Source organism: Camelus bactrianus, chromosome X, assembly GCF_048773025.1.
Source record: "Camelus bactrianus isolate YW-2024 breed Bactrian camel chromosome X, ASM4877302v1, whole genome shotgun sequence".
In the NCBI taxonomy this organism is placed as follows: domain Eukaryota; kingdom Metazoa; phylum Chordata; class Mammalia; order Artiodactyla; family Camelidae; genus Camelus; species Camelus bactrianus.
The window spans coordinates 35,485,348-35,511,048 of NC_133575.1; the positions used below are offsets into that span (position 1 = coordinate 35,485,348).

Sequence of the window (25,701 nt, forward strand, 5' to 3'; positions counted from 1 at the left end):
GATACAAATATAAAGTTTAAAAAAAGAAGACTTAATTTTATGGAGTAGACCAAAAACAGAGTACATCCCTCCTTCCTCAAATACAGAACTGTCTTATCTGCCCCTCTCCTCCCTCCCCTAGGCAATTTCAGAAACAGTAAAATCAGTTATTTACACTGGGAATTTCATTAAGCCATAAAATATTATTTGAATGATTGTGAATAAATCCAACTGATCTTCATGTTCCCCTTTCATATTAAGTATTCACATTCAATTGCGTAAAAGACCTAGGTGCCCCTTCCAGTCTTTTCTTTTTTCCAAGAGTGATTCATTCACATCATTTTTTTTTTTATAAAACTAGCATTTCCTTTAAAACAGTGTTGCATGAAACAGAAGTTTTACTGTGTTATGAAGCAAAAATTCATCTAAGTGTTAAAAAATTCATGTAAGTGTTAAAAAAAGTTAAAAAGTGTTATGTCTGTATTTTTTCAGGGCAATTAAAGCATTTCAGGAGGTGCTTTATGTTGATCCCAGCTTTTGTCGAGCCAAGGAAATTCATTTACGGCTTGGGCTTATGTTCAAAGTGAACACAGACTATGAGTCTAGTTTAAAGGTAGGTTGTTGGTTTTTTCCCCAAGATACGGTGTTTCAATTTTGTGGGTTTTTTGGGGGGAGGATGGAAGGGAGTTGTTAAATGGTAGAACATTTAGAAATGTTGGAATTTATATTGGTACTTCAAAAGAAAATTTGAAAATTTAGATGAAAGGACTATTTATCAGCTGTGAACTGGAAGATATATAAGAGACATAAGGCTGAGTTTCAGAGTATAAAGTAGTTGTGATGCTAAGACATAGGTAACTAATTAGATCATTAAGCTTTTTTTTTTTTTTAAGTTTTAATTGAGGTTTATCATCAGGAAAGGGGGAGGGTTTCAATCTCAGTTTGGACATCTGAATCACTCCACTATTAGTGACTGGCAACAGTAGAGGTCAGAAGCAGCTGCTTAATAATGTTGTATCTGTGACCCCATCACTGACCATTTATTTGTATGGGTCTCACTAGAAATCTGTCTACCTCTTTCAGCAGAGCACATCTCATATCTTAAATTATAAAGTAATCTGTTCTTTGCAAGTCATTTGAACTGCTGGTTTATGAGTATAAACATTGTTGGGCAAAGTAATACATTGTTGATTAAATATTTTCCTTTCTATGGAATTTAATATTTCTCAAGTGTTTTATATAGTTGCTTTTGCTATTTCTGCCATTCTTTTAGGTCTTACTGGGCTTTTCATGAAAATAGTACTTCCCTGCATGACAAAAGTATTGCTTTTTGAAAGGATAAGAAATTCCAGAAAAGCTTCAATTTTCGTGAATTTTTAACTATTTAGAATGGTTGCCATGTTCTGAATATCTCCACTGCAGATTGTCTTCATTCTGAAGGGTCAGGAGAGAGAGAGAGAGAGAGAATGATAAAGAATGACCTTACAGTAGGTTGTAATTTGAATTCACTAGAAAGGAACTACTGAAAAAATTTTTAAAAAACTGTATTCAGGAGTGCCTAATTGTTCTAGAGTTTTAAAATAGACAGTTTTGCAAATACTGTTTCTACCTTTCATGTGTTTATAAAGAACAGTGCTGATGGTATGAAAGAGATGCACAACTCAAAACAGTAAAATAAATAGATTGTGAAGTATTTAGATCACACAGTTGTCAAAGGTAAGTGCAGTTTCAGGAATAGACCCCAGGGCAAATGTAAGTATGTGGAGAATAAGGGATGCCTAGAAATTACCAGTTTTTCTCAAGCTTAGAGCAGCATTTCTCAAACTATATGATGGCATGTGAGTGGATTTGAAATGGAAAGTAAGTTCATATATGCCACTTTGCATATTTTGGCCTCCTCTTGGACATTCACAGTGTATAATAGCTAACAAGACTCTTAAAATGTCTTATAATACAAAATAAACTTATTTGAGCATTTTATAGAATTGTCACAATATGCCTGTTATGTGCTGCAGAAGTGTTTTTGGTAGCAGTTTGGTAAACATTGCTCAGGAAATATATTTGAGTAGGAAAAAGTAATCAGATATGTCCCAAATTATGGAATGTAACTATTTCTAAGTATCAGTACAGTGGTACCTAAAACAATTCTATGGATGCAAACCTCTGTTTCCATGAAGGTGGCAATATTTAAAATCTCCTTTAACCAGGGGAAACAGTGTTGGTCAGTGTTCCATGGCTATTTCAAAAGTGTTTTTGCTCACTCATGTTCAACAGAAACCTTCCTGTATATAGCTTTCATTTGCTCAGGCACAGGTAAAGGCTAACAAACCTTCAAGTCATAGCGATTTTAGCAAAACTGCCTTAAGTAAGTGCCGTCTTATTGTTTGGGGCCTTTCTTCCATTTATTTAAAATACTCAATGTCATTCTGATGTTTGTTTCATTTCAGTGAACATAGAAAAGAACTCTTCCCCATAATGAGGTTTCATTTGATTTTTATCTCAATACTGGCTTTAATTTAGGGCTTCTCTCTCCAGTATTCCTTGTCTATTTTCAGTAGAATTTTAGGCATCAACATTTTTAGTCGAAGAGGAGGTAGAGTTCAGTCATACTACTGTAGGTGCTTAGCGTTTAGTGTAAGTGAAAGTAGGAATCAGAAGGAATAGTATGCCCCTCTCCTCTTAGGTGGCCTCCAGTTTTCCTAAAGTGGACTGACTAGTATTTTAGCTTCATATGGATAGATGAGGAGCCTCTGATGACTTCCACTACATGAAGCTATTTTCTGGCACAGTGTATTGGTATAGATGCTTTGGACAGCAACTTCAGAAACTCCAAGTCAGGCTGGTTAAAATAACAGTGAAAAAGTAGTTTATGTAATGTAAAGTCCAGCCTTCAGGACTGATTGATTCCACTGATGTAAGATTTCATTAAGGATTCATTTTCTTCTCTGTTCTGTGTTGGCTTATTCTTAAGACTGGTTGCCAGGTGCAATCAAAGTGAGATGATTTCTTTTTCATATCTCATATAGAAAGGTGTTACAGAGTTGTGGTATAGGTGCTTAGTATAGTGCTGGCATATACTGAATGCTCAGCAAATGCCCGATTTACCATTTCTTAGAGAAGAAAGAGCCTGACTTCCTCTTGATTCCTTCAGGAATATTTCACTTTGCATCTCATTGACCAGAAGTAGGTCACATGGCCATCCTCCATTAATTCCTCAATCAAAGATGTAGTTACTCTTAGACCAGTTATTCCCAGTTTTTGAGCAGGGCTCAATTTCCTAAGTATGCTATTTTGATCTAGTAGAAGATTGAAGGGTGGGTAAAAAGAGTATTTTAGTGTGTGGGTGGTACATACAATCTGTCCATTACAGATCAACTCTTCTCTACCTCCTTTCCCTCTGGGATAGAGGGGTATAGCGTATATAGTATGTTTTAGATGGTAAAATATTTAAATAAAATACAGTTTACTTTCGTGATAAGTTCCTTCTTTTCACCCACACATGAAATGCATCCCAGGGCCTCCTGTTTTATTTCTATCTCTGGTAAGAACTTTTCTCCCAAAATGTATTTCTGAAACAGATTCATTCTGTTTTGGTACTGTATAGACAGCTCTCAGAGCAAGCAAATTTGGTTTTAAAATTTGACCCTGCCATGAAACTATGTGACCTTGGGCAAGGTGCCCAACTTTTCCGATCCTCTTTGTGCCTGTAGAACTAGAATAACTGGACCTACTCCATAAGATTGTTAGAAAAATTGAATAATGTATATATGAAAGTATCTGAAAAATGAATGTTTTCAGCCCTTCTTTTTTCATTCTCAGTTTATCTACCATATCTAAAACTCCTCTAATTCAGGGCCAGTATAGACATTGTTTGTGAAATCCATTTTTCTTTCCTAGAATTTAAGACTCCAGTTTTTATCACTCTGCCCATCCTCAGAAATGTGAAGTTAATGCCCAGCTTACTTTTCAATCATATAGTGTTATTTTTCCATTCAATTGGCCAATTAAGATTTCATGTGTTTAGCTGAGTGGTGGAGATACCAATTCTTAATTTACTAACTAGTTTAATATTTAAAAAATTTTTTTACTATGATTTGTATTTTATTTTATTTTACTTTATAGAAGTATAGTTGATTTACAATGTTGTGTTAGTTTCTGGTGTACAGCATAGTGATTCAGTCATATATGTATTCTTTTTCATTATAGGTTATTACAAGATATTGAATATAGTTCCCTATGCTAAACGTAGGACCTTGTTATTTATTTTATATATAAGTAGTGTGTATCTGCTAATCCCAAACTCCTAATTTATCTCCTCCTCCACCCCCACCTCATCCCAATTAGTTTAATATTATCTGAACCAGAGTCCATTCCAGGGTGACATTTCTACATGATATTTTGTTGTTTTTCTTCCCTGCTTTACATAATATCTCCCCAGGTGGGATTAGTTGCCGATGTACCTCTATATAATTAATTTAGAATTTTATTTCATTACTTTTTAATGATACTAATAATTGCTTACATTTGTTACATATTTGAGACAGTATACTATCATTACCTCAATAAAAGTACACTAATTTTGACAAATAGTTTTATATTAATGCCTCTAATTTTCATATCCTGGCAGACTATTAAAATTATTTCCTTCATAGGAAGCTAATGAATGCAAAATAAGATGTAATAACATCCATATTCTTCAATCAGTTAATGCAAATGCGTCTGCTTAATTTAATGAAGATTATATAAAAATTCTCCCTAATATTTACGTAAGTTTACCTGAAATATGTCAACATTAGAACTTTTTTGGATTTTTAAAGGTGGAGTAAAGAGGGTGGCTTTTTAAATGGGAACCTGTGGATAATTGGGTGGAATACCAGCATAAGTCCCCTTATAGTTTGATATTTGAAGATGATAAGTGCTGATTGAGGGGGATAATATGAAAGGGTTAGGAAGATGAGAATTACAGAGATGATTCAAAAGAAATGGGTTGAACTCAAATAAGACTTACGTGGTAGCTTGCCATTTTACCAGCTGCTTCGTGTTTCTTGAATGGATAGACAAATGAAATAGAAGAGGCTATAAAAATGATAAAACGCCTCTCATAGGGTTGGCTGGAAGCATTGAGGAAGGTAGGAAGAGGCTGGTTTTATTTGTTATCTTTTAACAGAATTTTCTTCTATACAAACTGACGATGCAGTTTTCTCCAGATTGCCCCCCCCCCATTCACCAGTTCATTCAGCTTGTCTCCCCTCAACTATTATACCTGACATGAAACTTCTGAGTGAAATAGCATTTTCACTTTATTTTGTTTTTTAGCTTTACTCTTCTCTAGAAATTACTTCATTTCCAGGTATCTGATTTGATCTTACACCCTTTATAGGTGCAGGAATTTTATTGTTTTTTTTTAATGCTAAGATATTAAGGCAAAAGGAATAAGTAAAGGCACGATGATACATACTTCCTTTTAGAAACCACTTTTGGAATCTGTGAAATGTTCTCGTCTTTTATTATTTAACTTATTAATGTAGAATGTATAAATCATTTGTTTCGTTTAATTAAGATCGTAAGAACTCAATGTATTATATAAATACTTGCTGAGAATTTGAATACTGGCTATTTAATTTAAACTAGGCGTTAAGGCGTTCTGTAACATTTTTTTGTTGAAGCTTTAACAGCATATTTGTAATAGTTCACTTGTTTAAAGACAATGAAAGTTGCTATTGTTTCTGTATGTGTGCTCCTGCCCTATTTCCTTCATGATGCTCAATAGCTTAACTTTTCCAGATGGCATTTTGAAAATTCTAGGCTTTTAAATTGTTTTATTGAGGTATAATTTGACATATAACTTTGAGTTGGTTTAAGGTGTATATAACGTGTTGATGTGAGACATTGATGTATTACAATATGATCATCTCCATAGCGTTAGCTAACACCTTTACCATGTCACATAGTTATCTGTGTTTTTGTATGTGTGAGAATAACTAAGATGTAGTCTCTTAGCAGCTTTGAAGTTTATAATGCAGTGTTGTGGGTTGTAACTTCTATGCTGTGCATTAGATCAGCTATCTACTGGTTTCAAATTTGTACCTTTAAACATCACCGCCCCAGTTCCCACATTGGCAGTGGAACTTGGTTTCACCTGAGTGTAATGTCCCTGTTCCTTTTGGCAGAGGATGGTCATTGCTGTTGATTTTGTCTTCTGTCCACTTTCCCTTTCCCTTATTTATAGACAAAAATCTTTCCCCTGCTCTTTCCCTTTTCTACTATTCAACAACTTACACTGTACTTTTTAATGTTTCCTAGATATTATTATCTGGTATGAGGTGATTTGCTAATTGGTTTGTCTAGCCACTTAATAATGCCTTCTCCTCTTCACTCTGCCTGCCCAGTTTTGTTTTTTGCGTTTGATATTTCTGCCCTGAGTTCTATTACATACCTTCAAGTGTGAAGTAGTGTAAGTGGCTCAAGTACTTCAGCTCCTGAAGTATATGTTTGTAAAGGACACGACTACTCATAGATATGCAGTATCTCTAGTATCACATTTTTTTTCTAAAATGTTTGTTCCAAAACAACATTTGATAGTGCAGATTGTTGCATTATCTCCTTTATAAAATATATATTGTGTTCACTTTGTTATCTGTGTACACATCAGTCTTATTTTGACATGAACACAAATTGTACACTAGATTTAAAGAACTTGGAAATTAAGTCAGTCCATATTCTGATGATATATGTGCACAGATTAGACACATACTAGAACCAGTGTTTTAAAATTTCTAATCAGTTGCATACCTGTAAAATTTTATAAAACGTGATAGGAATGAGGAATTGGGAGACTAGGTAGGACACAGTTACAGGAAGAAAGGTGAGCAAGATATGTAGAATAAATGGGTTCTCATAGGATGGATGGATGGATAAAAGGCATATATCCTAGAGATTCTGAGGAGTTAATAAAGGAGTTAATTTATTAATGGATTCAACGTGAGTAGAGATTCCCCACTTACTGGCTTGAATCACTTTTCTTTTAACTAAAAGTAGAGGATAAAGTAGCAGCAGGTTTTTAGGATTGGATTCCAAGCCTCTGAATGGAGGTGGGTCATTTGGGAATATATCAAGTTGGAGGTACCCGAGGGATAGCAGATGTTGTAGACAAATATAAGTCAAGAGCCTAAAAGAAGGAGTGGAAATATAATTCTTAACATCTTCAGTATGGAGTGTCTTCTGTCTTACTTTTTTGTTAGAGGAATTTTAGGAAGAGACCAGGTTGTTAAACTTCAAAGAAGGAGCCTCTTTTTTGAGTGAAGATTGCCAGGATCCATTAGCTATTAGTCATTGGTGCAGTAAAGTCCCTTCTCGAAACTGTTGTAATAATCTTGTATTACAAAGAGAATTGGAAGAACTGAGTTTGAGGGCTTTGAGAGAACCTCAGTCAGATCACCTTGGCCAGGCAGTGTGACTCACAAATTTACCAAAACTTACAAATTTTAGTTCTGTATCGTATTTTCAGAGACCAAATCCCTGAAGTAAGTATCATCTCATCCGAAGACATTTCTATAGTTTCATTCATTTATCAGATACTATTAGTCTTAAATCATACTTTCAGAATTGTGACAATCTGTAACAATGAAAATGAAAAAAGAATTTGCCTTTGACTTGCAAGAGTACCTGACAGACTTTCCCTTTTCTCACTTAAATGGTCCATAAAACCCTGTTTCATAATGTAAACTTGTTTCCTCAGCCTGAAGGACCTCTTTTCTTCTCTCATCTATATCTTTTGGATGCCATTATGGAATTGTCTTTGAAACTTCTATTAGAGCATTAATTTCAGTGAGCCTTTTATTGAATTTTGTAGAAGCATAGCCGTATCAGAGTGCATGACATAGAGTAAAAGCTGGTTGCCAACAGTTTATTCCCCTGTCTGCTTTACTTGAATATAGACAGAAGTATTGACTACACATACCTTGTCTCCAGAATCTTGAAGTAAGGCTTTTTGGGGGTAAGCACACAATTTACAAAGTTTAAAGAGTGGCATTTAACCCCAGCTGTGTTGGAATAATTTGTAGAAGCTTTTATCTGGTTCAGAGGATGTCATCCCCAACCCACTGAATCAGAACATCCAAGACTGGAAATGGAATCCAAACATTGCTCCAAATTAATAATTTATCTATACAGTCGTAATTTGTTGATTATGAAAAGTTATCTCAATGCTTGTCTTCAGGATTGGGAATACAGTTGGAGGGTTCTACAACTGAAAAAATCTGTCAGATAATCACAGACTATACAGCTGGAAGTAAAACACTTTTTTTTTTCATTTTTCAGTTTTATTAGGTAGAACTGTTAAAGTTTGACTGCACATATACAATATATTGCATGTAAATACATATACACAATATACTGCACATATTTTAAAAAATTTACATATATGTACTGTTCATTGTTTCTAAGAGCGTTTAGAGCTTTAACTTTTTAAACTTAAATAGTTATCAAAAGAATAAAGCCAACCACAAAATAAGAATTAATTCAAAAAGATATACGTACCACTTTTAACAGCAACGTTATTTATAATTGCCAGGATATGGAAGCATCCTAAATGCATATCAATAGATGAATGCATAAAGAAGATGTAGCATATATATGTAATGGAATATTACTCACCCATAAGAAAGAGATATTTTGCCATTTGCAGCCCTTCACTTTTTTTTTTTCCTTTTCACTTCAAAAACCAGAATTTTATAACTGGCATAAACATTACCATTGCATCAAAAACGACAAAACACCTAGAAATAAACCTAACCAAGGAGGCTACCCATACTCTGAAAACTGTAAAACATTGATAAAGAAAATTGAAGATGACACAAAGAAATGGGAAGATATCTTGTGCTCTTGGGTTGGAAGAATCAACAGTATCAAAATGGCCGTACTACCCAAAGCAATGCACAGATCTAATGCAACCCCTGTCAAAATACTCATGACATTTTTCACAGAACTGGAATAAACAATTCCAAAATTTATATGGAACTGTAAAAGACCCCAAACTGGCAAAGAAATCTTTTGTAGGTCTCCCTCCTCTTTCTTCTTTTTGTTCTCTTTTCTTATGGTTTGATAACTAGAGAAGTTCCTTTAACATTTGTTGTAAAGCTGGTTTGGTGGTGCTGAATTCTTTTAGCTTTTGTTTATCTGTGAAGCTTTTGATTTCTCTATCAAATCTGAACGAGAGCCTTGCTGTGGATAGAGTATTGTTGGTTGTAAGTTTTCCCCTTTCACCGCTTAAAATATATCCTGTCACTCCCTTCTGGCCTGTAGAGTTTCTGCTGAAAAATCAGCTGATAGGCTTATGGGAGTTCCCTTGTATGTTGTTTGTTGCTTTTCTCTTGCTAATTTTAATATTTTCCCCATATCCTTAATTTTTGTCAATTTGATGACTATGTTCCTTAGTGTGTTCCTCTTTGGGTTGATCCTGTGTGGAACTCTCTGCTCTTCCTGGACTTGGGTGACTATTTCCTTTCCCAAGTTGGGGAAGTTTTGGGTTATTATCTCTTCAAATATTTTTTCAGGGCCTTTCTTTCTCTCTTCTCTTTCTGGGACCCCTATGATGTGAATATTAATGAGCTTCATGTTGTCCCAGAGTTTTCTCTTAAAACTACCCTCATTTCTTTTCATTCTTTTTTCTGTTCTGCAGTAGTGATTTCCACTAATCTGTCTTCTAGCTTACTGATCTATTCTTCTGCCTCATTTAGTCTATTATTGGTTCCTTCTAGTGTGTTATTCATTTCAGTGATTTTATTCTTTAACTCTGGATATTCTTTATGTTTTCCAACTCTTTGCTAAAAACTTCTCTCTGTGCATCTATACTCCTCTTGAGTTCTCTGAACATCTTGGCCATCATCACTTTAAACTGTTTCTCAGATAAATTGCCTATCTCCTCCTCACTTATTTCTTCTGGGTTTTTATCTTGTGCCTTGGCCTGGGAGATATTCCTCTGCTGCCTCATTTTGTCTATCTTTCTATTTCTATTTTTAGGTAGGTTAATTACGTTTCTTGACCTTGGAGAGGTGGCCCTCTGTGAGAGATGTCCTATGCGTTCCGGCAGTGCACTCCTCTCTGGTCACCCAAGGGCCAGGGTCCAGCAGGTCCTAGTGTAGAGTCTGGCCTGTGTTTGTGGATTTCTTTCACAGGCTTTGAGATTGTTGTTTTCTTATTTCTGATATCTGCCCCCTGGTGGATGAGGCTGGCAGGAGGGGTTGATGCCTGCGCACTGCTGGGTGAAGCTTGGTCCTGGACCTCTGGTGGGTAGGGTCATATCTAAAGGTGTTTGTGGCTTAGAAGTCAGCTGATGGGTGGGGCTGTATTCCTACCCAGTATGTTGTTTGGCCTGAGGCTTCCCTACAGGCTGTTGGGTGGGGCTCGGTCTTGGTGCTAATGATCCTGTCAAGACTCCAGCCTCTAGGAAAGCTCATGTAGATGAACACTCCTGAAGTGTCTGCTGCTAGCTTTTATGTCCCCTGGGTGAGCTGCAGCTGGCCCCTATGTCTCCAGGAGACCTTCCAAAACCAGCAGGCAGGTCTGGGCCAGGTTCCTATGAAATCACTGCCTCTGCCCTTGGACCTGGTGCATGTGAGATTCTGTGTACACTTTCCAAGAGAGTGAAGTCTCTGTTTCCCCCAGTCCTGTGGGGCTCCTGGAGCTAAGCCCAGCTGGCCTTCAAAACCAGGTGTCCTGGGGTCTCCTCCTCCTCCCAGTGCCGGAGCCCCAGGCTGGGAAGCCTGACGTGCGGTTCTCACTCCTGTGGGAGGGCCTCTGAGACTTAGACTTCAGCTTCTGGATCGCCCCCATCTGGGGGATATGGGGCCCTATTATATTGCGAGCATGCCCCTCCTAGTGTCCTGCTGTGGTCCCCCAGTTAAAGAAAATCTTTTTTGTTACGTTCTAGTCTTTTTTTTTTTTTTTGATGGTTGTTAGCAGTCGGTTGTGGTTTTGTTGTAGTTAGTAGGAGAGGTGAGCTCGTGGTCCTACCACTCCACTATCTTGACCGGAAATCAGCTAGAAGTAAAACACTTTAAAGGGAAATAAAGTCTTGAAACTTCAGTCTTACATGTTAATTAGATCAACATAGGTCACCCCCCCACCCAGAGATACCGAGTTCCTTATTCTACATAAAGCAAAATATTACAAAGTTATTTTGAAATACTGAGCAAGCCAAAAGCTTTTAAACAGAAAGTGACTTTGATAAGATGTCAATAGAAATGATAATGAATCGAACCTTGTGTTAAATTGGATCAGAAGTGCTCTATTAAAAGAAAATCACTATAACATTTAAAAAAATGTCTAGGTAAATCTTCTTGGAAATTAATTTTCTGTAGAATGCTTTCTGCCTTGAGGTTTGTATGTAGTCTTTGAACTGTAGAAGCTTCTGCTGTGTAGTAACTATTTCACACAGAGTAGTCTGTTTCAGTATTGTAATATTTCGGTGTGAGGTACAGATATTTCCTAGCTCTTTCTGTTGGTTGGTTGCACAGGTGGGTACTAGATATTTTACCACGGCATTTTCAGGTTTGGGGGCTGATTATTATAAATGATAGCTGTTTCTTCTGATTTATATGTTAATAGGTACATCTGTTTTGCATCTGATGTAGATACTAAAAATGAAACTGTGAGGTCATGCCATCCCACCCCAGTCCCTCATCTCCCTTTAGTTTACTGAAAGGCTATCGGTGGTTTTCTTTATGTGATGTGGTTTTGTGTGGCCAATAATCTTAGTTTCTTATACTTAGTAATTATTTTTCTAAGTTCTTTCATTCTCACATGCCTGTTTTTGAATATGTACTCTTCTGCTGAGTTAATTTTTCTATATCATTCCTATTTGGAAATGTTTAATATTTCATGATGTTGTGGGCTTGAAATGGTACATCAGTGAGTTCATTGCTACTTTTAAGTAATTATATAAAACATGATCCCAAACTACTTCCGCCAGGTTTCATTGCAGAACTTTGCATATTGATAGATGAAATGTAGGCTGGGCAATGCCAGTTATGCATCTCTCTGCTCTTTGTGGGATTTCAGTGTAAGAGTAAAACTAAAATACTGCCATCTCGAAGGATGTTTCTTTGCAGGTCAGCTTATATCCTTTGGCTCACTTAGGAAAGGTCTGTCTTCTCTTATCTAAATATTAATTTATGCTGGCAGGCTAGAGTAGAGTTAGAAATGTAGTACAGCCCAAGTGTGTGGCTGCTGTGCTGCTCTTTTTTGTTGGGAGGAAAACAATTGGCTATAAAGCATGCTTTGCTTTCCTAGTACTCACTTTTTAAAATAGCCTGTTTTCTATTGCTATGGTAGCACCCTACTAAAAGGATGTTTGAGGACACACAGTCTGCTTAGTAGGCCAGGGGAAAATAAAAGCAGTTTTTTTTTTTTTAAAGCAGTTCTTGAAGTGTTCAGTTGTTGGATTTTTTTTTTCATTCAGTCAACCTCGGCAAATAACTTTTCACTTTTGTTTTGTTGATCACTGTGTCCCTAGTATCTGTTGTCTTAAAGACATTATAGTGTCTTAAGAAATATTTGTTGAATGGATTATATATTTAATATTTCAAAGTCATAATTATTTTGTTAGTAGCTTGCCCATTCAGAATATTACAGCTCTTAAATATTAAGAGTAATGCAAACGTGCACATAATAGACATTCGTGAATGAAGATGGTAGCTACTGGTTCACACCAAATGACGCCTTTCTTCCATCCTAACACCGGGTAGCTGACATTAGTTTATTTTTGTTAATTGAGGCTTCTAGTTGACCAAATACAATTTTGTTGATTCTGTGTTGAAAATACAGTACTAAAGGCTTGCTGATGATTATTTCTCTTGCTAAAGAAAGTTCCTTTTGGTCTTATACCTAGAAGTTGTCACTGTGCATATCAGTTTTCAGTTTGTCCAGCATTCTTCAGACATTTGGATTGTGACTAAGGATGAGCTTATTGTGGTCAATTTTTAGAAAACGGTTTGTGCTTTGGCTTTTAATTTCTTTTAATGGAAGAAAATTGTGGTGACTTGGAAAATTTGAACATACATTTCTAAAAATGTTTTTGAGAAGAGTTCAAAGGGTTTTACTTTTTTTAATCTTAAAAGATTTTACACCAACTCTAGTACTTGTTCACCTTCTCTTAATTAGTTTATACAGCAGGTTTAATGTTGATAAACTAGATGCCAAATGTCACCCAGTGTACTTGATGATAATTTGCATTTATCTTAAAAGATGAGTGTTACACATTGAATTTGACATGGTTTTTTGGGAGGGGGCAGGCTTATGTGATATTATTACAAGTGGATGCTATAAATTATTAGTGGTTTAATATTGCCTACATGTATAATAGCATACACATTATAAAAGGATAATTATACTTCAAGATCAACAGTGGCTATAAGTACAGTGATTATTGGAAGAGTCAGTAAGGTCAGATAGTTTTACCCTTTATGATAATTCTCATAGTCTTTTTTTGTTTGTTTTTAAAATTTACTCCTCATTTTGGGATAAGCAGTGGTTTTCTGACATTAATACCATTAAACTTTTACTTCAAGTTTTTAAAATAATGTTTTCTATTTGAAATATTTTACAACTAATACTTCCTATTTACTCAAAGACTTAAAAAAAGATTTTTTTCCATATAAACAAAAATGTACATAGGATAACTTGATATCATGTTAATTCTTCCCCCAATTCTCCATTCTCAACTGAAGAAAATAATACAGCAGCCTGTTTGTCAGCAGTGTATGTTCAAGGTAGTTCTAGTATGTTTTATTTGCATGGCACGGTTTCACTATTATGTGAGACCTTACATACCTGAAAATTATTTTAAAATACATTTATATGACTGAATTTAGTGCATTAATTTTCTCACTCTCTTCTTGCAGCATTTTCAGTTAGCTTTGGTTGACTGTAATCCCTGCACTTTGTCCAATGCTGAAAGTAAGTATTGTTAACCACCATAGTTTTCTACATGTAGTCAGATCACTTCGTGGCAAATAATAGTAATAATAATAATAATAGTCATAAATCCTGTACAATTTTTTCCCCCTAGAATTGTTGAATCTAACTGTATTGGTTGCCATGGCTACTTATACAAGTGGAACATGTGAGACCAGTTATTGTGAACAGCCTGTGTCTAAAATAGATATGCCGGTGAACTGGGTTGAATTAAAATTATCTGTGCTAGTGAACAAGATTGATTATTTGTGTATTAATTATATTGTAGAAGACTTTGGGTGATTAAAAACAGGATTTGTCAGTCTTTTAGGAAAAATGAATATACAGAGATTTGTATGTGATAGCTCAGTGATTCCTGCTTTGTGGTATTAAAGTTATTGGTAATTATCAAGATATACTTTGACTTTTTATTATAGTTTTAAGCATCATGCATAGTTTAAGGTGACATTTTTCTTTTTTTTTTGCCTCTTTCAGTTTTATTAGGTAGAATTATTACAGTTCGACTGCACATACACATTATATTGCATGTAAATACATATATACAGTATACTGCACATTTTTTTAGTTTGCATATATGTGCTAATTATTGTTTCTAAGAACAGATTAGAGCTTTAGCTTTTTAAACTTACATAGTTATCAAAGGAATAAAGCCAATTGGGTGTGTTTATCAATAAGTATGTGTTGACATATTTACTTAGCGTACTTTAAGATAGCCAATAAAAGTTAAAGAATATTCATTAAGTTCAAGCTGGATTTCTTTAAAACTTTCTCTCTTGAACAATAAAAATTTTAATTAGAGTGTACGAAAAATTAAATCATCATTCATGAAAATTTTAGACCGATACAAGGATTCTAGGTTTTAGAAAGTCAGTGTTTTGCTATAAGTGACTTCATTTTTTAACCATACAGAAGGATGTTGGCTGTAGTCTCAGTTTTAAAAATGCCTAAAAATGCCTGAGGCAGTGCAAGAGCTGTAGGAAATTTAAATATAATTTGTATACATGAATTAAGACGTAGTGTGGATTAAATCATCATCTAGACCAGACTCATTATCTCATAATTCTACTAAATGCAGTTTTCTGAAGAAACATAAAAGATTTCTGTTTTCTCTGAATGAAACTCAGTATTTAGTACTGATCAGTGTATTTGCAGAATAAATGGTGGGAAGGTAATAAATGCAGCAATATTTATTTCTAAGATGAGGTTAAATTAGAAAAAGAATTTAACTCACTGATATATTAATCTATAAAGTTAATTTTTTATACTTTTTCCTTAATTATATATCCAGGTTATATAAACCATCTAAAATATAGACCCTTAAAATCTTTTTAAAATTAATTTATGGGAACAGGAAGATGACTTCTTTTCTTTTTTTTTCTTTTTCTTTTTTCTTTTTTGAAGACAGCTTATTTTCATTTGATTATATCTAGTGCTTTAAAACTAACTTTCATATCTACTTGTCAGTTTGAATGATAACTTTTGAGAGACATTTCATAAATGTGAAACTAAGTATTTTGGTAAGTCCTCATTTTACTCTGTTGAGGTTGTCTCACTTGAAGAACATTGCTCTAGAGAGGAAAACACCTGTGTAGCATGAGTACCACAGGAGAAATACTTGCGTGTCGAATTTGAAGAGGACAGTTTGAATAACGATGAATACATTTTCGAGCTTACTCCACCTCTCTTTCTGTTAGTTATTGAGAAGGGAAATAGGAGGGAGGGTGATCAATGTCCTGTTTTGCCCAGGACTGAGGAGTTTCCCACAGACTCAGAACTTTGAGTGCTAGAAGGTTGGTCGCTCTAATGGAAGGCTGTGTGCTTTATTTAGAGACATTAGGCCATTATTGTTCAGTTGATTTGGGTAGTTTATTTTAGACAGCCTACATAACTGCTTGATAACCACGATAATAATGGCTGATGTCTCAGAGAGCACTAACAAATACAGACTACTTACTTTGAGCTAAACGTTATTACTGTTTTAAGCACCAAGCTCTTTATTATCTTTGTAAAACTTATTTCTCTTTGAATTTTTTTATATCATTACCTGCTTGTATATGCCATAGACCTTAACTATTTCTTGAAATCTTCCGTGTTACTTTGTGGTACTACAAAGGTCAGAAGATGATAGAAAGTAAAGTGGGCTTTTAAAAAAAATCTCTGAGATATTTCTATTTTATGGCACAGTTCATGTATGCAGTTAAAATAAGTAGATACACTTACTGCTTCTGAAGCTGTTTAAGAGGGGTTAATTACAGTTTGTGTTTTGAAAAGTAGAATCATGGTGATGTGAGACTTCTCATTTATGGTTGACCCTTGGGGTAAAATTGTTTCTTCTAGATTTAATTAATTCTGTTAATTCTAAAAATAATGTATTAATTTCTGAATAAAGTTTAATTTCAGAACATTTTATGGCAATATTTGTTAAAAATTTCTACCTCCAATTGAGACTTGCCAAGTGGAGGTTTTTTTCTTAGTTGTACAGTTATGTTCCACTTTGAAGAGGACCTTAAAGAATTTAAATATAAATTGGTTTTCACACCACAAAAGATGGCACTGGATTTAGTAACTTTTGGGATAGGAAAGCCCTTGACACAGGAGGAACTAGGACTGAGCCTGGAGGAAGTTTGAGATGGTAGTAGAATGCCAGCTAGCTGCCGATCTTCTCTTCCATGTCACCTTTATTAGAGGAATAAGAAGATTGGGGGAAATGGGCACAGATTTTCCATCTCTTCTTCATTCTCTTGACCTGTAATCCCATCTCTCTCTAATGATGTAGTGAGGTGAGATTTGGACAGGAACACTCAAGTCGAGAGCTGTGTTAGAAAGGTGGAGTAGGGAATAAGGATACCCCTCAACAAGTGTAGGTAAAGGGGACGTTTATACACATAGAACTTGTATTACTATTATTTTTATGTGCTTTTCACAAAGAGCTAATTTTCATCTTTTAAAGGTGATGTTTTTTATTTTGTCTCATCTCTGATTAGTTAACATGTGATATTTAACAATTACATAATGGAGAGAGCAATACTTTACTTTTGATCCAAAAATGTTGTTTGATTTTAAAGTTCATTATATATTTTGTTTTGCTCTTTATGCTTATTTAGTTCAGCTGTTCCCAGGTGCTAGTCTAGAATCCCTTGCAGAACTGAAAAAAGGCACCTTTCCAGGCCTTGCCCCAGGCTTACTGAATGTTACGGTTGAATTTTACAGTTATGAGAGTCAGTGAGAGAGTTAGTCTATGATACCAATGAGAAATTGATGACAGCTGTGAACCTTGTATTTGAAGATCCACATATATATTATGCATATAATTTTGAAAGGCTCCCAGACTCCTTGAAATCCAACTATGAAATCTAGGTAGAGAGAACATTAAAAAAAAGAGATTTGTCATTGAAGGATGAAAATCATAGTATTTAAGTAAGCTAGAACCCTCTTTTGATTCCTGGTTCATTGTTGCTTTTGTTGAGTCATTTATAACCTGGTGGTGCAGTATCAAGAACAGTTGAAAATAAAAGCTGAAATACATACATTTTAATTTTATTTTTAAGAGGTACTTGTTAATATTGGGACTGTTTACTGTTCTTGCCTTCTAAGTAGTTTGACTTTTAATAATTCTGAAGAACTGATAGAGAAATGCAACTTATTTCCCCTGTGTGTTATTACTCGTGTCATCCTGGTCTTTGACTTCTTTATAAATGTTGGTATGAAATATGGTGTAAGGAAAAAATTAGAGTTTTTGTTTTAATATGCTTTTTAAAAATCAAATACTGACTTTACTATATTTTTTGACTTGGAACTCATTTTTTAAATACCATGTTTTGAAATTATAGATTATAAGGGATTTTTTACTTGCTTAATGTTGCCATTTTGAACTTTGTAAGATGTATGCTCACTTGCTATAGATTTTAATGTTATTTTTAATAATTAACATTGACAAAAATTGATAACAGTGAATACATGTGGTTTCTTGTCATGTTCGTGTATGTTTGTATATTCTGTTTTATTAAAAAATAGTTATGTTCTGCTATTACTTAAATCTATGTAGTATAGATCATACTTACGTTTTACATTTTATATTCTTAATTACTTTACCCAAACACTACTGTACTGTTATTGATATTTGCTTTCCATCATCTTTACAGTTCAATTTCACATTGCCCACTTATATGAAACCCAGGTACGTGTTTTAATTTACTTTACTTAAACAAAAATGATCACCCAGATCATTTTAAGTGAAGTCAGACAATTTAATGGAGTCTGGGCATTGCCTCTTATATACATTTTATAGTCGTTAAATGTGGTCAAGATTTTGCTTTAGTGTTAAAGTTATTAGAGTTCTTGTTGTGTACAAAGAAGTTTCATTCAACATGATTTGCCTGTAAACTTGAACTGTCTGCAGGGTTAAATGGCTGTATTTAAGATTTCTCTTTTTTGATGTGAAATGCCTGGTTTTCTTTTCAAAATATTTATAGATGGTTGTTATAGTGCATTGTTTTTAGTTACACTTATCCTTAAGATTGACGTATTCCTTCTACATGTCACCATTTGAAAGGCATATTTGTCACTTCTTGATGTCATTACCACTACTTTTATGGCTGCTATGTTTTAAAAACTTCCAGACTTTTAATTTTAGAACATTTTATGTTTGTCAGATTTTGCTTTGTTGTATGATAAAAGATATAACACATAGACATTTACTCTAAGTAGGCAGTGGTATGGAAAATCAGGTGTAAGTTGGTGTGAGACTAAAAATCATAGTTTATTCAAAACAGAAAGTTTATAACAACTTTTTAGTAAAAAAAATACTGTTATATTTGTACATAATTTCTAAGGTCTGTTTTGTTTCAGAGCCACCACGGGGTGGTCTTAAAAATTAATATTTAATTCCTGGACTCTTCCATCTGGCCCCCCATCCCCACCCCAAACACACAGAAGCGTGCTCACATGTCCACTGAATCAGAATTGATGCACACTCAGGTTTGGATTCTCTACTAATCTAGGGATTTTATGCACATTGAGAGGATGCACATGAGAATTACATGCATGCTGTGGATCAGAATCTTTACCTGCCAGTGCTAGTCCCAGCCTCCTGCCAAGTCCTGAATTTTGCCAAATCAATAAAGACCCCAGGGTGAAAGCAGCTACAGAAATGAGCTTCTTCTCCAGAGTTCCTTCCCTGGGGCCTTAGCTCCTTCTGTTTTCGTTACCTCGGGAGCTTTTTGCTACCTCTGAAAGGATGCTCAGATTTTTTTCCCCCCAGCTTTTCTAGTTCTTGGTGAGATTCCCTGGTCTGTCATTAGGTAAAGCAGAAGTTCTCTCATCTTTCTTTTTGATGAGTGCGATTCTATTTGATTATTTTATTCAACTGCTTAAAAATACATTCCATTGTTTTCTGGCTTTCGCTGTTTCTGATGAGAAGTTGTCTGTTGGTGTTAATTTTTTTTGACCTTGTGAAGGTAATGTGGGAATGAGGCCCTCCACCCACTGATGCTTTCATTTGGTAAATTTTAGTGCCTATTAAGATTAAACAAAACAAAAAGAACAAAATTCTTACTAGGCAGAGTATATAATTATTAGATGACAGGAAGATGATACTAAATATATGAAAGAATTGAAGAAATCTCTACTCCAGTGCTTATAACAAGTGTCTTTATTTTCAGGTGAAATTTTAAGGAAAACAAAAAGGCTTACCTACCTGTCTATAGAAAGTTACTTTTCATAGTTTAGCTGATTCATATCAAGATACCTTATTTATGAATAAATAGTTTTAAAGTAGTCATATGTGGTTAGTGACTACTGCTAGGTAACCAGATAGTTCAAGGGAAGTTTCTTTATATAGGGAGAAGTCTTCCTGCTAATGTAGAAAGAATTCAGTATCATTTCACAAACCCTGAGAGCCCTGTCCCTGTATTGCCTTCACAGAATTAAATCACAAGAACATAATTAAAAGTAAAAAATGATGGGACACTTTTTAAACTAGAATGGTTAAGGAAGGCCCCTCTGAGCAGGAGCTGTTTGAGTTGAGTCCTGAATAGAGAGGAGCCAGTAATATTATCAGTTGGGGCTGATGGTGTGTGTGTGTGTGTGTGTGTTGCTGGGTCATTCTGATAAAGAGGTGTTTGTGGTATTGAGCTTAAAGTATTTGAAAGGCAAAAAGGAGGCCTTTTGTAGAGATGGGGGTACAGGGTACGGGGGTAAATTTGATCATGCATTTAGGTTTGGGTTATTTTGTTTTTCAGCTTTATTGACATATAATTGACAGTTGAAATTACAAGATTTAAAGTGTACAGTGTGATGATTTGATATGTGTATGGTTCCCCCTTCCCCTGAGTTAATTAACACATGCATCACCTCACATCTTTGTACCACCACCCCTTTGGGGGAGGAGGGTGAGAACATTTAAGTTTAATTCTCGTAGCAAATATCAGTTGTACAATACAGTGTTATCAACTATAGTTTCGATATTGTACATTAGATCATTAGACCCTACTCATAACTGAAAGTTTGTGTCCTTTTACCAACCTCTCCCTAAACTTCTTCCACCCTGTCCCCTGGTAGCCACTTTTCTACTCTTCCTTTGAGTTAAATCACCATCATCACCCCACCCCACCCCTCCTTTTTTTTTTTTTTAAGAATCCACGTATAAGTGATGCCATATATTATTTGTCTTTCTTGGTCTGGTTTATTTCACTTAGCGTAATGCCCTCCAGGTTTATACATGTTGTCACAAATGACAGGATTTCCTTCTTTTTTAAGGCTGAAATACTATTCCATTGTATTTATATACCACATTTTCTTGATCCATCTGCAGACAGACACTTAGGTTGTTCCTATACTTGGCTCTTGTGAATAATGCTGCAGTGAACATGAGAGTACAGATATCTCTTCAAGATAATGGTTTTGTTTCCCTTGGAAATATACCCAGAAGTGGGATTGCTAGATCATATGGTGGTTCTATTTATGTTTGGGTAATTATAATGAGAGGTCATGTCATCTCCCCCACACCCATTCTTAGATTTAAAAAATTAGATTCTCATAGGTCTCTATGTATGTTATCATATCATTTCTGAATGTCATATCAACACTATTTTGTTTCTCTGTATAATGTCATATCTCCAAGCAAATATGAATTATTCTTGGATATTTATATCCATAATTTAACTTACCTTTCCCATTTTGTTAGCTGAGACCTCCATAACCATTTTTTTTCTAATAGTAAATAGAATTAACTGGCCTTCATTTCTTTTTCTTGATTTTGATGAAATAACTTGGAATAGTTCACCATCTAAATTCTTAATAGCCTTCAAAGATACAAGATTTCTTCCTTTTAATTTTGTTATTACAGTGTTACTTATTTTTGCATAGATAATCCAAAATGAAAGTGTCTGAAAGAATACACAGTGAAGTATCCTCCTCCCTCCTTTTCCCTAGCCACCTGTTCCCCTCCCATAAGCCACCAACCACTGTTACTAGTGTTTTTTGTATCCTTCCAGAGAAACTCAGCATATACATAAGCAAATCCATATATATACATATTTGCCCATGTATTATGTATGTTCTTTCTTGATCTTGCTTATTAAATTGTTTTTTTTTAACCAAGTATTATATTTTGGAAACTATTCCCTGTCTGTACACATAGAGCTGTGTTATATCCCTTTGCAGAGATGTACTATAACTAATTTAACTATTCTTCCTTGAGGGATAGTTATAAATAATGTTATTATAGATAAAACTATTGATAAAAATTATTGGTTTCATTTTTAGCATTGTCTTCCAACTATCCAGCAGTAGTTTATTACTGAAACAATGTAGACTGGTTTCATTTATGTGTATTATACAAGTCCAACAGTTCTAAAAAAAGAAAAATAAATTCCAACTGACATTTAAAGATGCAGTAACTATGTCATGATTACATAGGGTTTAGTCCATGAATTCAAGGTTAGTTCAATGTAAGCAAATCTGTTAAGAAAACAAACAGAAATCAATGTAGGGAAAATATATTGTGAGGAAGGAGGAAGAATTTTTTTAAAAGAAATAATAGTGTGAAAAGGAGAGAAAACCAGTAGATCTAAGTAACAGGTCAAAACCTTAGTATTCTGAAAAAATTAACAAAATAAATAAACCACAAGCTAAATTGATCAAGGGTATAAATGAAAGATAAAGCACAGATACACAAAATAAGATAATGATGGAAACAGAAGAAATTAGAACAATCATATAAGACTATTTAGCAGACCTCTATGCAAATGAATTTGAAAACTTAAACGAAATGGACTATTTCCCAGGAAAATACAGATTAGCAAAATTGACCTCATTAGAGTTAGAAAAGTTATAAAAATCCAATTTTCATAAACAGAAATAGAGAAAATTAAGTAATGCCTTATAGAAAGTACCATGCCCAGATAGCTTTACAGGGGAATTCCACCAAGCCTTTAAAGACCAGATAATTCTAATGCTCTATAGATTGTCCCAGAGCATTGGAAATGAAGAAAAACTTTCTCATTTCTTTTTCTTTTTTTGAGGGGAGTCGGGGGCTTATGACAGCTTTTAATCTGACCTTGAGACACATATGTGTTTGGTAATAATTAAAGTCCTTTCTGCACTTATTGATTCTATAGCATATTTTAAACATAAAATGGAAACAAAAATCTCTGATTCTAAAAATTAACTATAGGCTAGAGTGCTTTGATATCTTCTTTTTTTAAATTGTAAAATATATGTGACGTAAATTAAGTACATTCACATTATTGAACAACTGTTCATCTCCAGAACTTTCTTATCAGCCCAGGCTGAAACTCTCTACCCATTAAACAATAACTTCTCATTCTCCCTTTCCCCAGCCCCTGGCAGCCACTATTCCACTTCCTGTGTCTATGAGTTTGGCTACCCTAGGTACCTCACATAAGTAGAATGATACAGTATTTGTCTTTTTGTGTCTGGCTTATTTCACTTAGCATAATATCTTTAAGGTTTGTACATATTGTAGCATGTGTCAGAATTTCATTCCTGTTTTAAGGCCAAATTAGTATTTCATTGTATGTACACACCACATTTGGTTTATCCATTCATCTATCAGTGGACATTCATGTATCTTCCACCTTTTGGCTATTGTGAATAATGCTGCTATGAATACGAGTGTGCAAATAACTGTTTTTGTCCCAGCTTTCAATTTTTGTTTTTTGGATATATACCTAGAAGTAGAATTACTGGTCATATGGTAATTCTGTGTTAAAATTTTTGTGAAACTGTCATACTGTTTCCCCCCTATTCGTTTTTGAACTAAGTCTAACACTGATACCTAAGCCTGATAAAGACAGTACAAAAAAGAATTAGTATACAGACCAGTATCACTGACGAAGATGGGTGTAAAAATACTAAATAAAATATTAGCAAACAAAATCTGTTACCTCACTAAGCAAATAATATACTAAGACCATTCTGGGCATACAAGGTTGATTGAATATTAGGAAAGCTATTAATATCATGCAGCATAATAATAGAGCTAAAGGTAAAAGCAAATCATTATCACCATAGATGCTGAAGAAGCCTTTGTTAAATTCAGTACCCATTCCCGATTAAAAATACTGTTGGAGATAGGAATTAAGGGTTACTTTCCTATCTTGAGAAAATTCATGTACTTTTACTTCCAAAGCCAGGATTTTACTTAAGGAGAAACACTAGCGACATTTTCACAAAAATCAGCAGCAGGGCAAAGATGCCCACTATCTTTATTACTCCTAATGATTATACTATAGGTATTAGCCAATGCAGTTAGAAAAGAGAAATAAATTAGAGGCATAAATTAACATACAGAAATTAAAAGTCTTCAACAACAATAATGAGCATGATGTTAGAAAAAATTCCCATTTTTTTTCTAGTTAAGTAATTAAATACTTAACAATAAACTTAAAAGATACTGTGACTCAGCAGTATAAAGATGTTGATTCTCTCTAGGTTAATTTATAAATGTAATGCAACATCAGTAGAAAATACTAATAGACTTCTTAAGGGAATTATGTAAGTTGGTATGGAAAAAAAATACTAGAATAGCCAGAATAATACTGGTAGGGGTTGGGGATGGGGGAGAAATAATATGGGTTATATTAACTCTACTAGATATTAAAATATACAAGGAAGCTTATAAACTTAAAAGTGTTGTACTGGCGCATGAATAGACATATAGACCAGTGGAATATTATAGAAAGGCCAGGAATATTATAGAAAGGCCAGTGTATATAGGGAATTTGAGTATATGATAAAGGTAAAATCTCACATTCCAGTGGCTAAGGCAGATTTATTCATAAATGAATCTGGGACAACTAGGTAGCCGTTTGGAAAAAGATAAAAATTAGACCCATAACTCAAACCATTCACAAAATGTAACTACTACAAATGAATTAGGGTCAAAATGTAAAAATTGATACTGTATGAGCACTAGAAGAAACATGAATTCTTCCTCAGTCTTGTGGGCAAAAGGCTTTTTTCACTATAGCCCCAAATTCAGAGGCAATAAAAAGAATGACCAATCAGTTTGAGTAACAATAAAAATATTTCTATATAACAAAAACAAAAACATAAACATAAATCAAATGACACCTATGAAACTGGGAGAAAATATTTACCACAAAACATATACCACAAAGGGCTAATATTCCTAATACATAACAAACTCTTAAAATTTGAGAAACAAAGGAACAAAAAAATCCCAATAGAAAAATGGGAAGAAAGACATAAATAGACACTTCACAAAAAAAGGATTTAATGGCCCTTAAACATATGGAAAAGTGTTCAAGCACAGAGAAGTGCAAATTAAAGCAACACTGAAGTATAATTTCTTACTTATCAGATTGGTGAAGAGTGTAAGTGGCTATGGGAGGGGAACGGGCACTCTCATGCATTGAGGTAATGCTAACTGGTACACCCCATCTAGAACAGATAATCTAACAAAACTACATGCACTTCCATTTTGAATCAATGGTCCCACATATAGGGATGTGCCGTGAAAATATACCTCCAAAAATATGAAAATGTACCTCCCCAAATATGGAAATATATAGGCACAAGGATATCTTTTGGAACATTGTTTGTGATTGCAAAATATTGGAAACAACCTAAATGCCCATACATAGGAGAATGGTTGTATAAATTATAATACATTCAGGCAATGGAGTACCAACCAACTTTAGAAGAGAATGAGGAAGATCTATGTAAATCACTATATGGAATGATTTCCAGGATATACTATTAAATGGAGAAAATGCAAAGTATTAAAGTGTGAAATATAATTGTGAAAGAAAGAAACTATGCATGTACAAAGCAAAATACACATGTCCCATTTGTGCAAAGATAATACTGAAAATGGATAAACTAGAAACAAGTGAGATTGGTTACCTACCAGGGATGGTTGTGAGTGGAATATTAAAGGATGAGGAGAGAACAGAACTTACCTTGAGTATATACTATTTATATAACTCTAACTCTTAGAACCTGGTTATGTTTCACACACTCCAAAATTAACTGAATAGTTAAGACCATCCAGAATGTGAGTTAGCCCAAAATAGAATGTAAACAGTAACAAATGAGCCTGCCTGTATTACAGATGGATAACATAACTATACTGAGGAGGTAGGGGTGAAAAGAACTAACCTACGTGAACTTTGGAGAACAGTATTTTGACTGTATAGTGTAAAGCTAGAGACAAACAGAACTATAAACAGATCTTGCACTATGGTTACTCTCTCACAAGCG

The 25,701-nt window shown here is 34.4% G+C and overlaps 1 protein-coding gene across 8 annotated transcripts in view; it reads left to right on the forward strand.

Annotated features, from left to right (window-relative positions):
* The window catches only part of KDM6A (lysine demethylase 6A), a 168,116-nt gene that overhangs the window by 82,029 nt on the left and 60,386 nt on the right, over positions 1-25,701 (forward strand). For all 8 annotated transcript variants that reach the window (XM_074359374.1, XM_074359375.1, XM_074359377.1 and 5 more), the window contains exons 6-8: positions 472-592; positions 13,881-13,935; positions 18,096-18,130. In XM_074359374.1, coding sequence (XP_074215475.1) covers positions 472-592; positions 13,881-13,935; positions 18,096-18,130 — 211 coding nt within the window. The remainder of the gene's footprint in view (positions 1-471; positions 593-13,880; positions 13,936-18,095; positions 18,131-25,701) is intronic.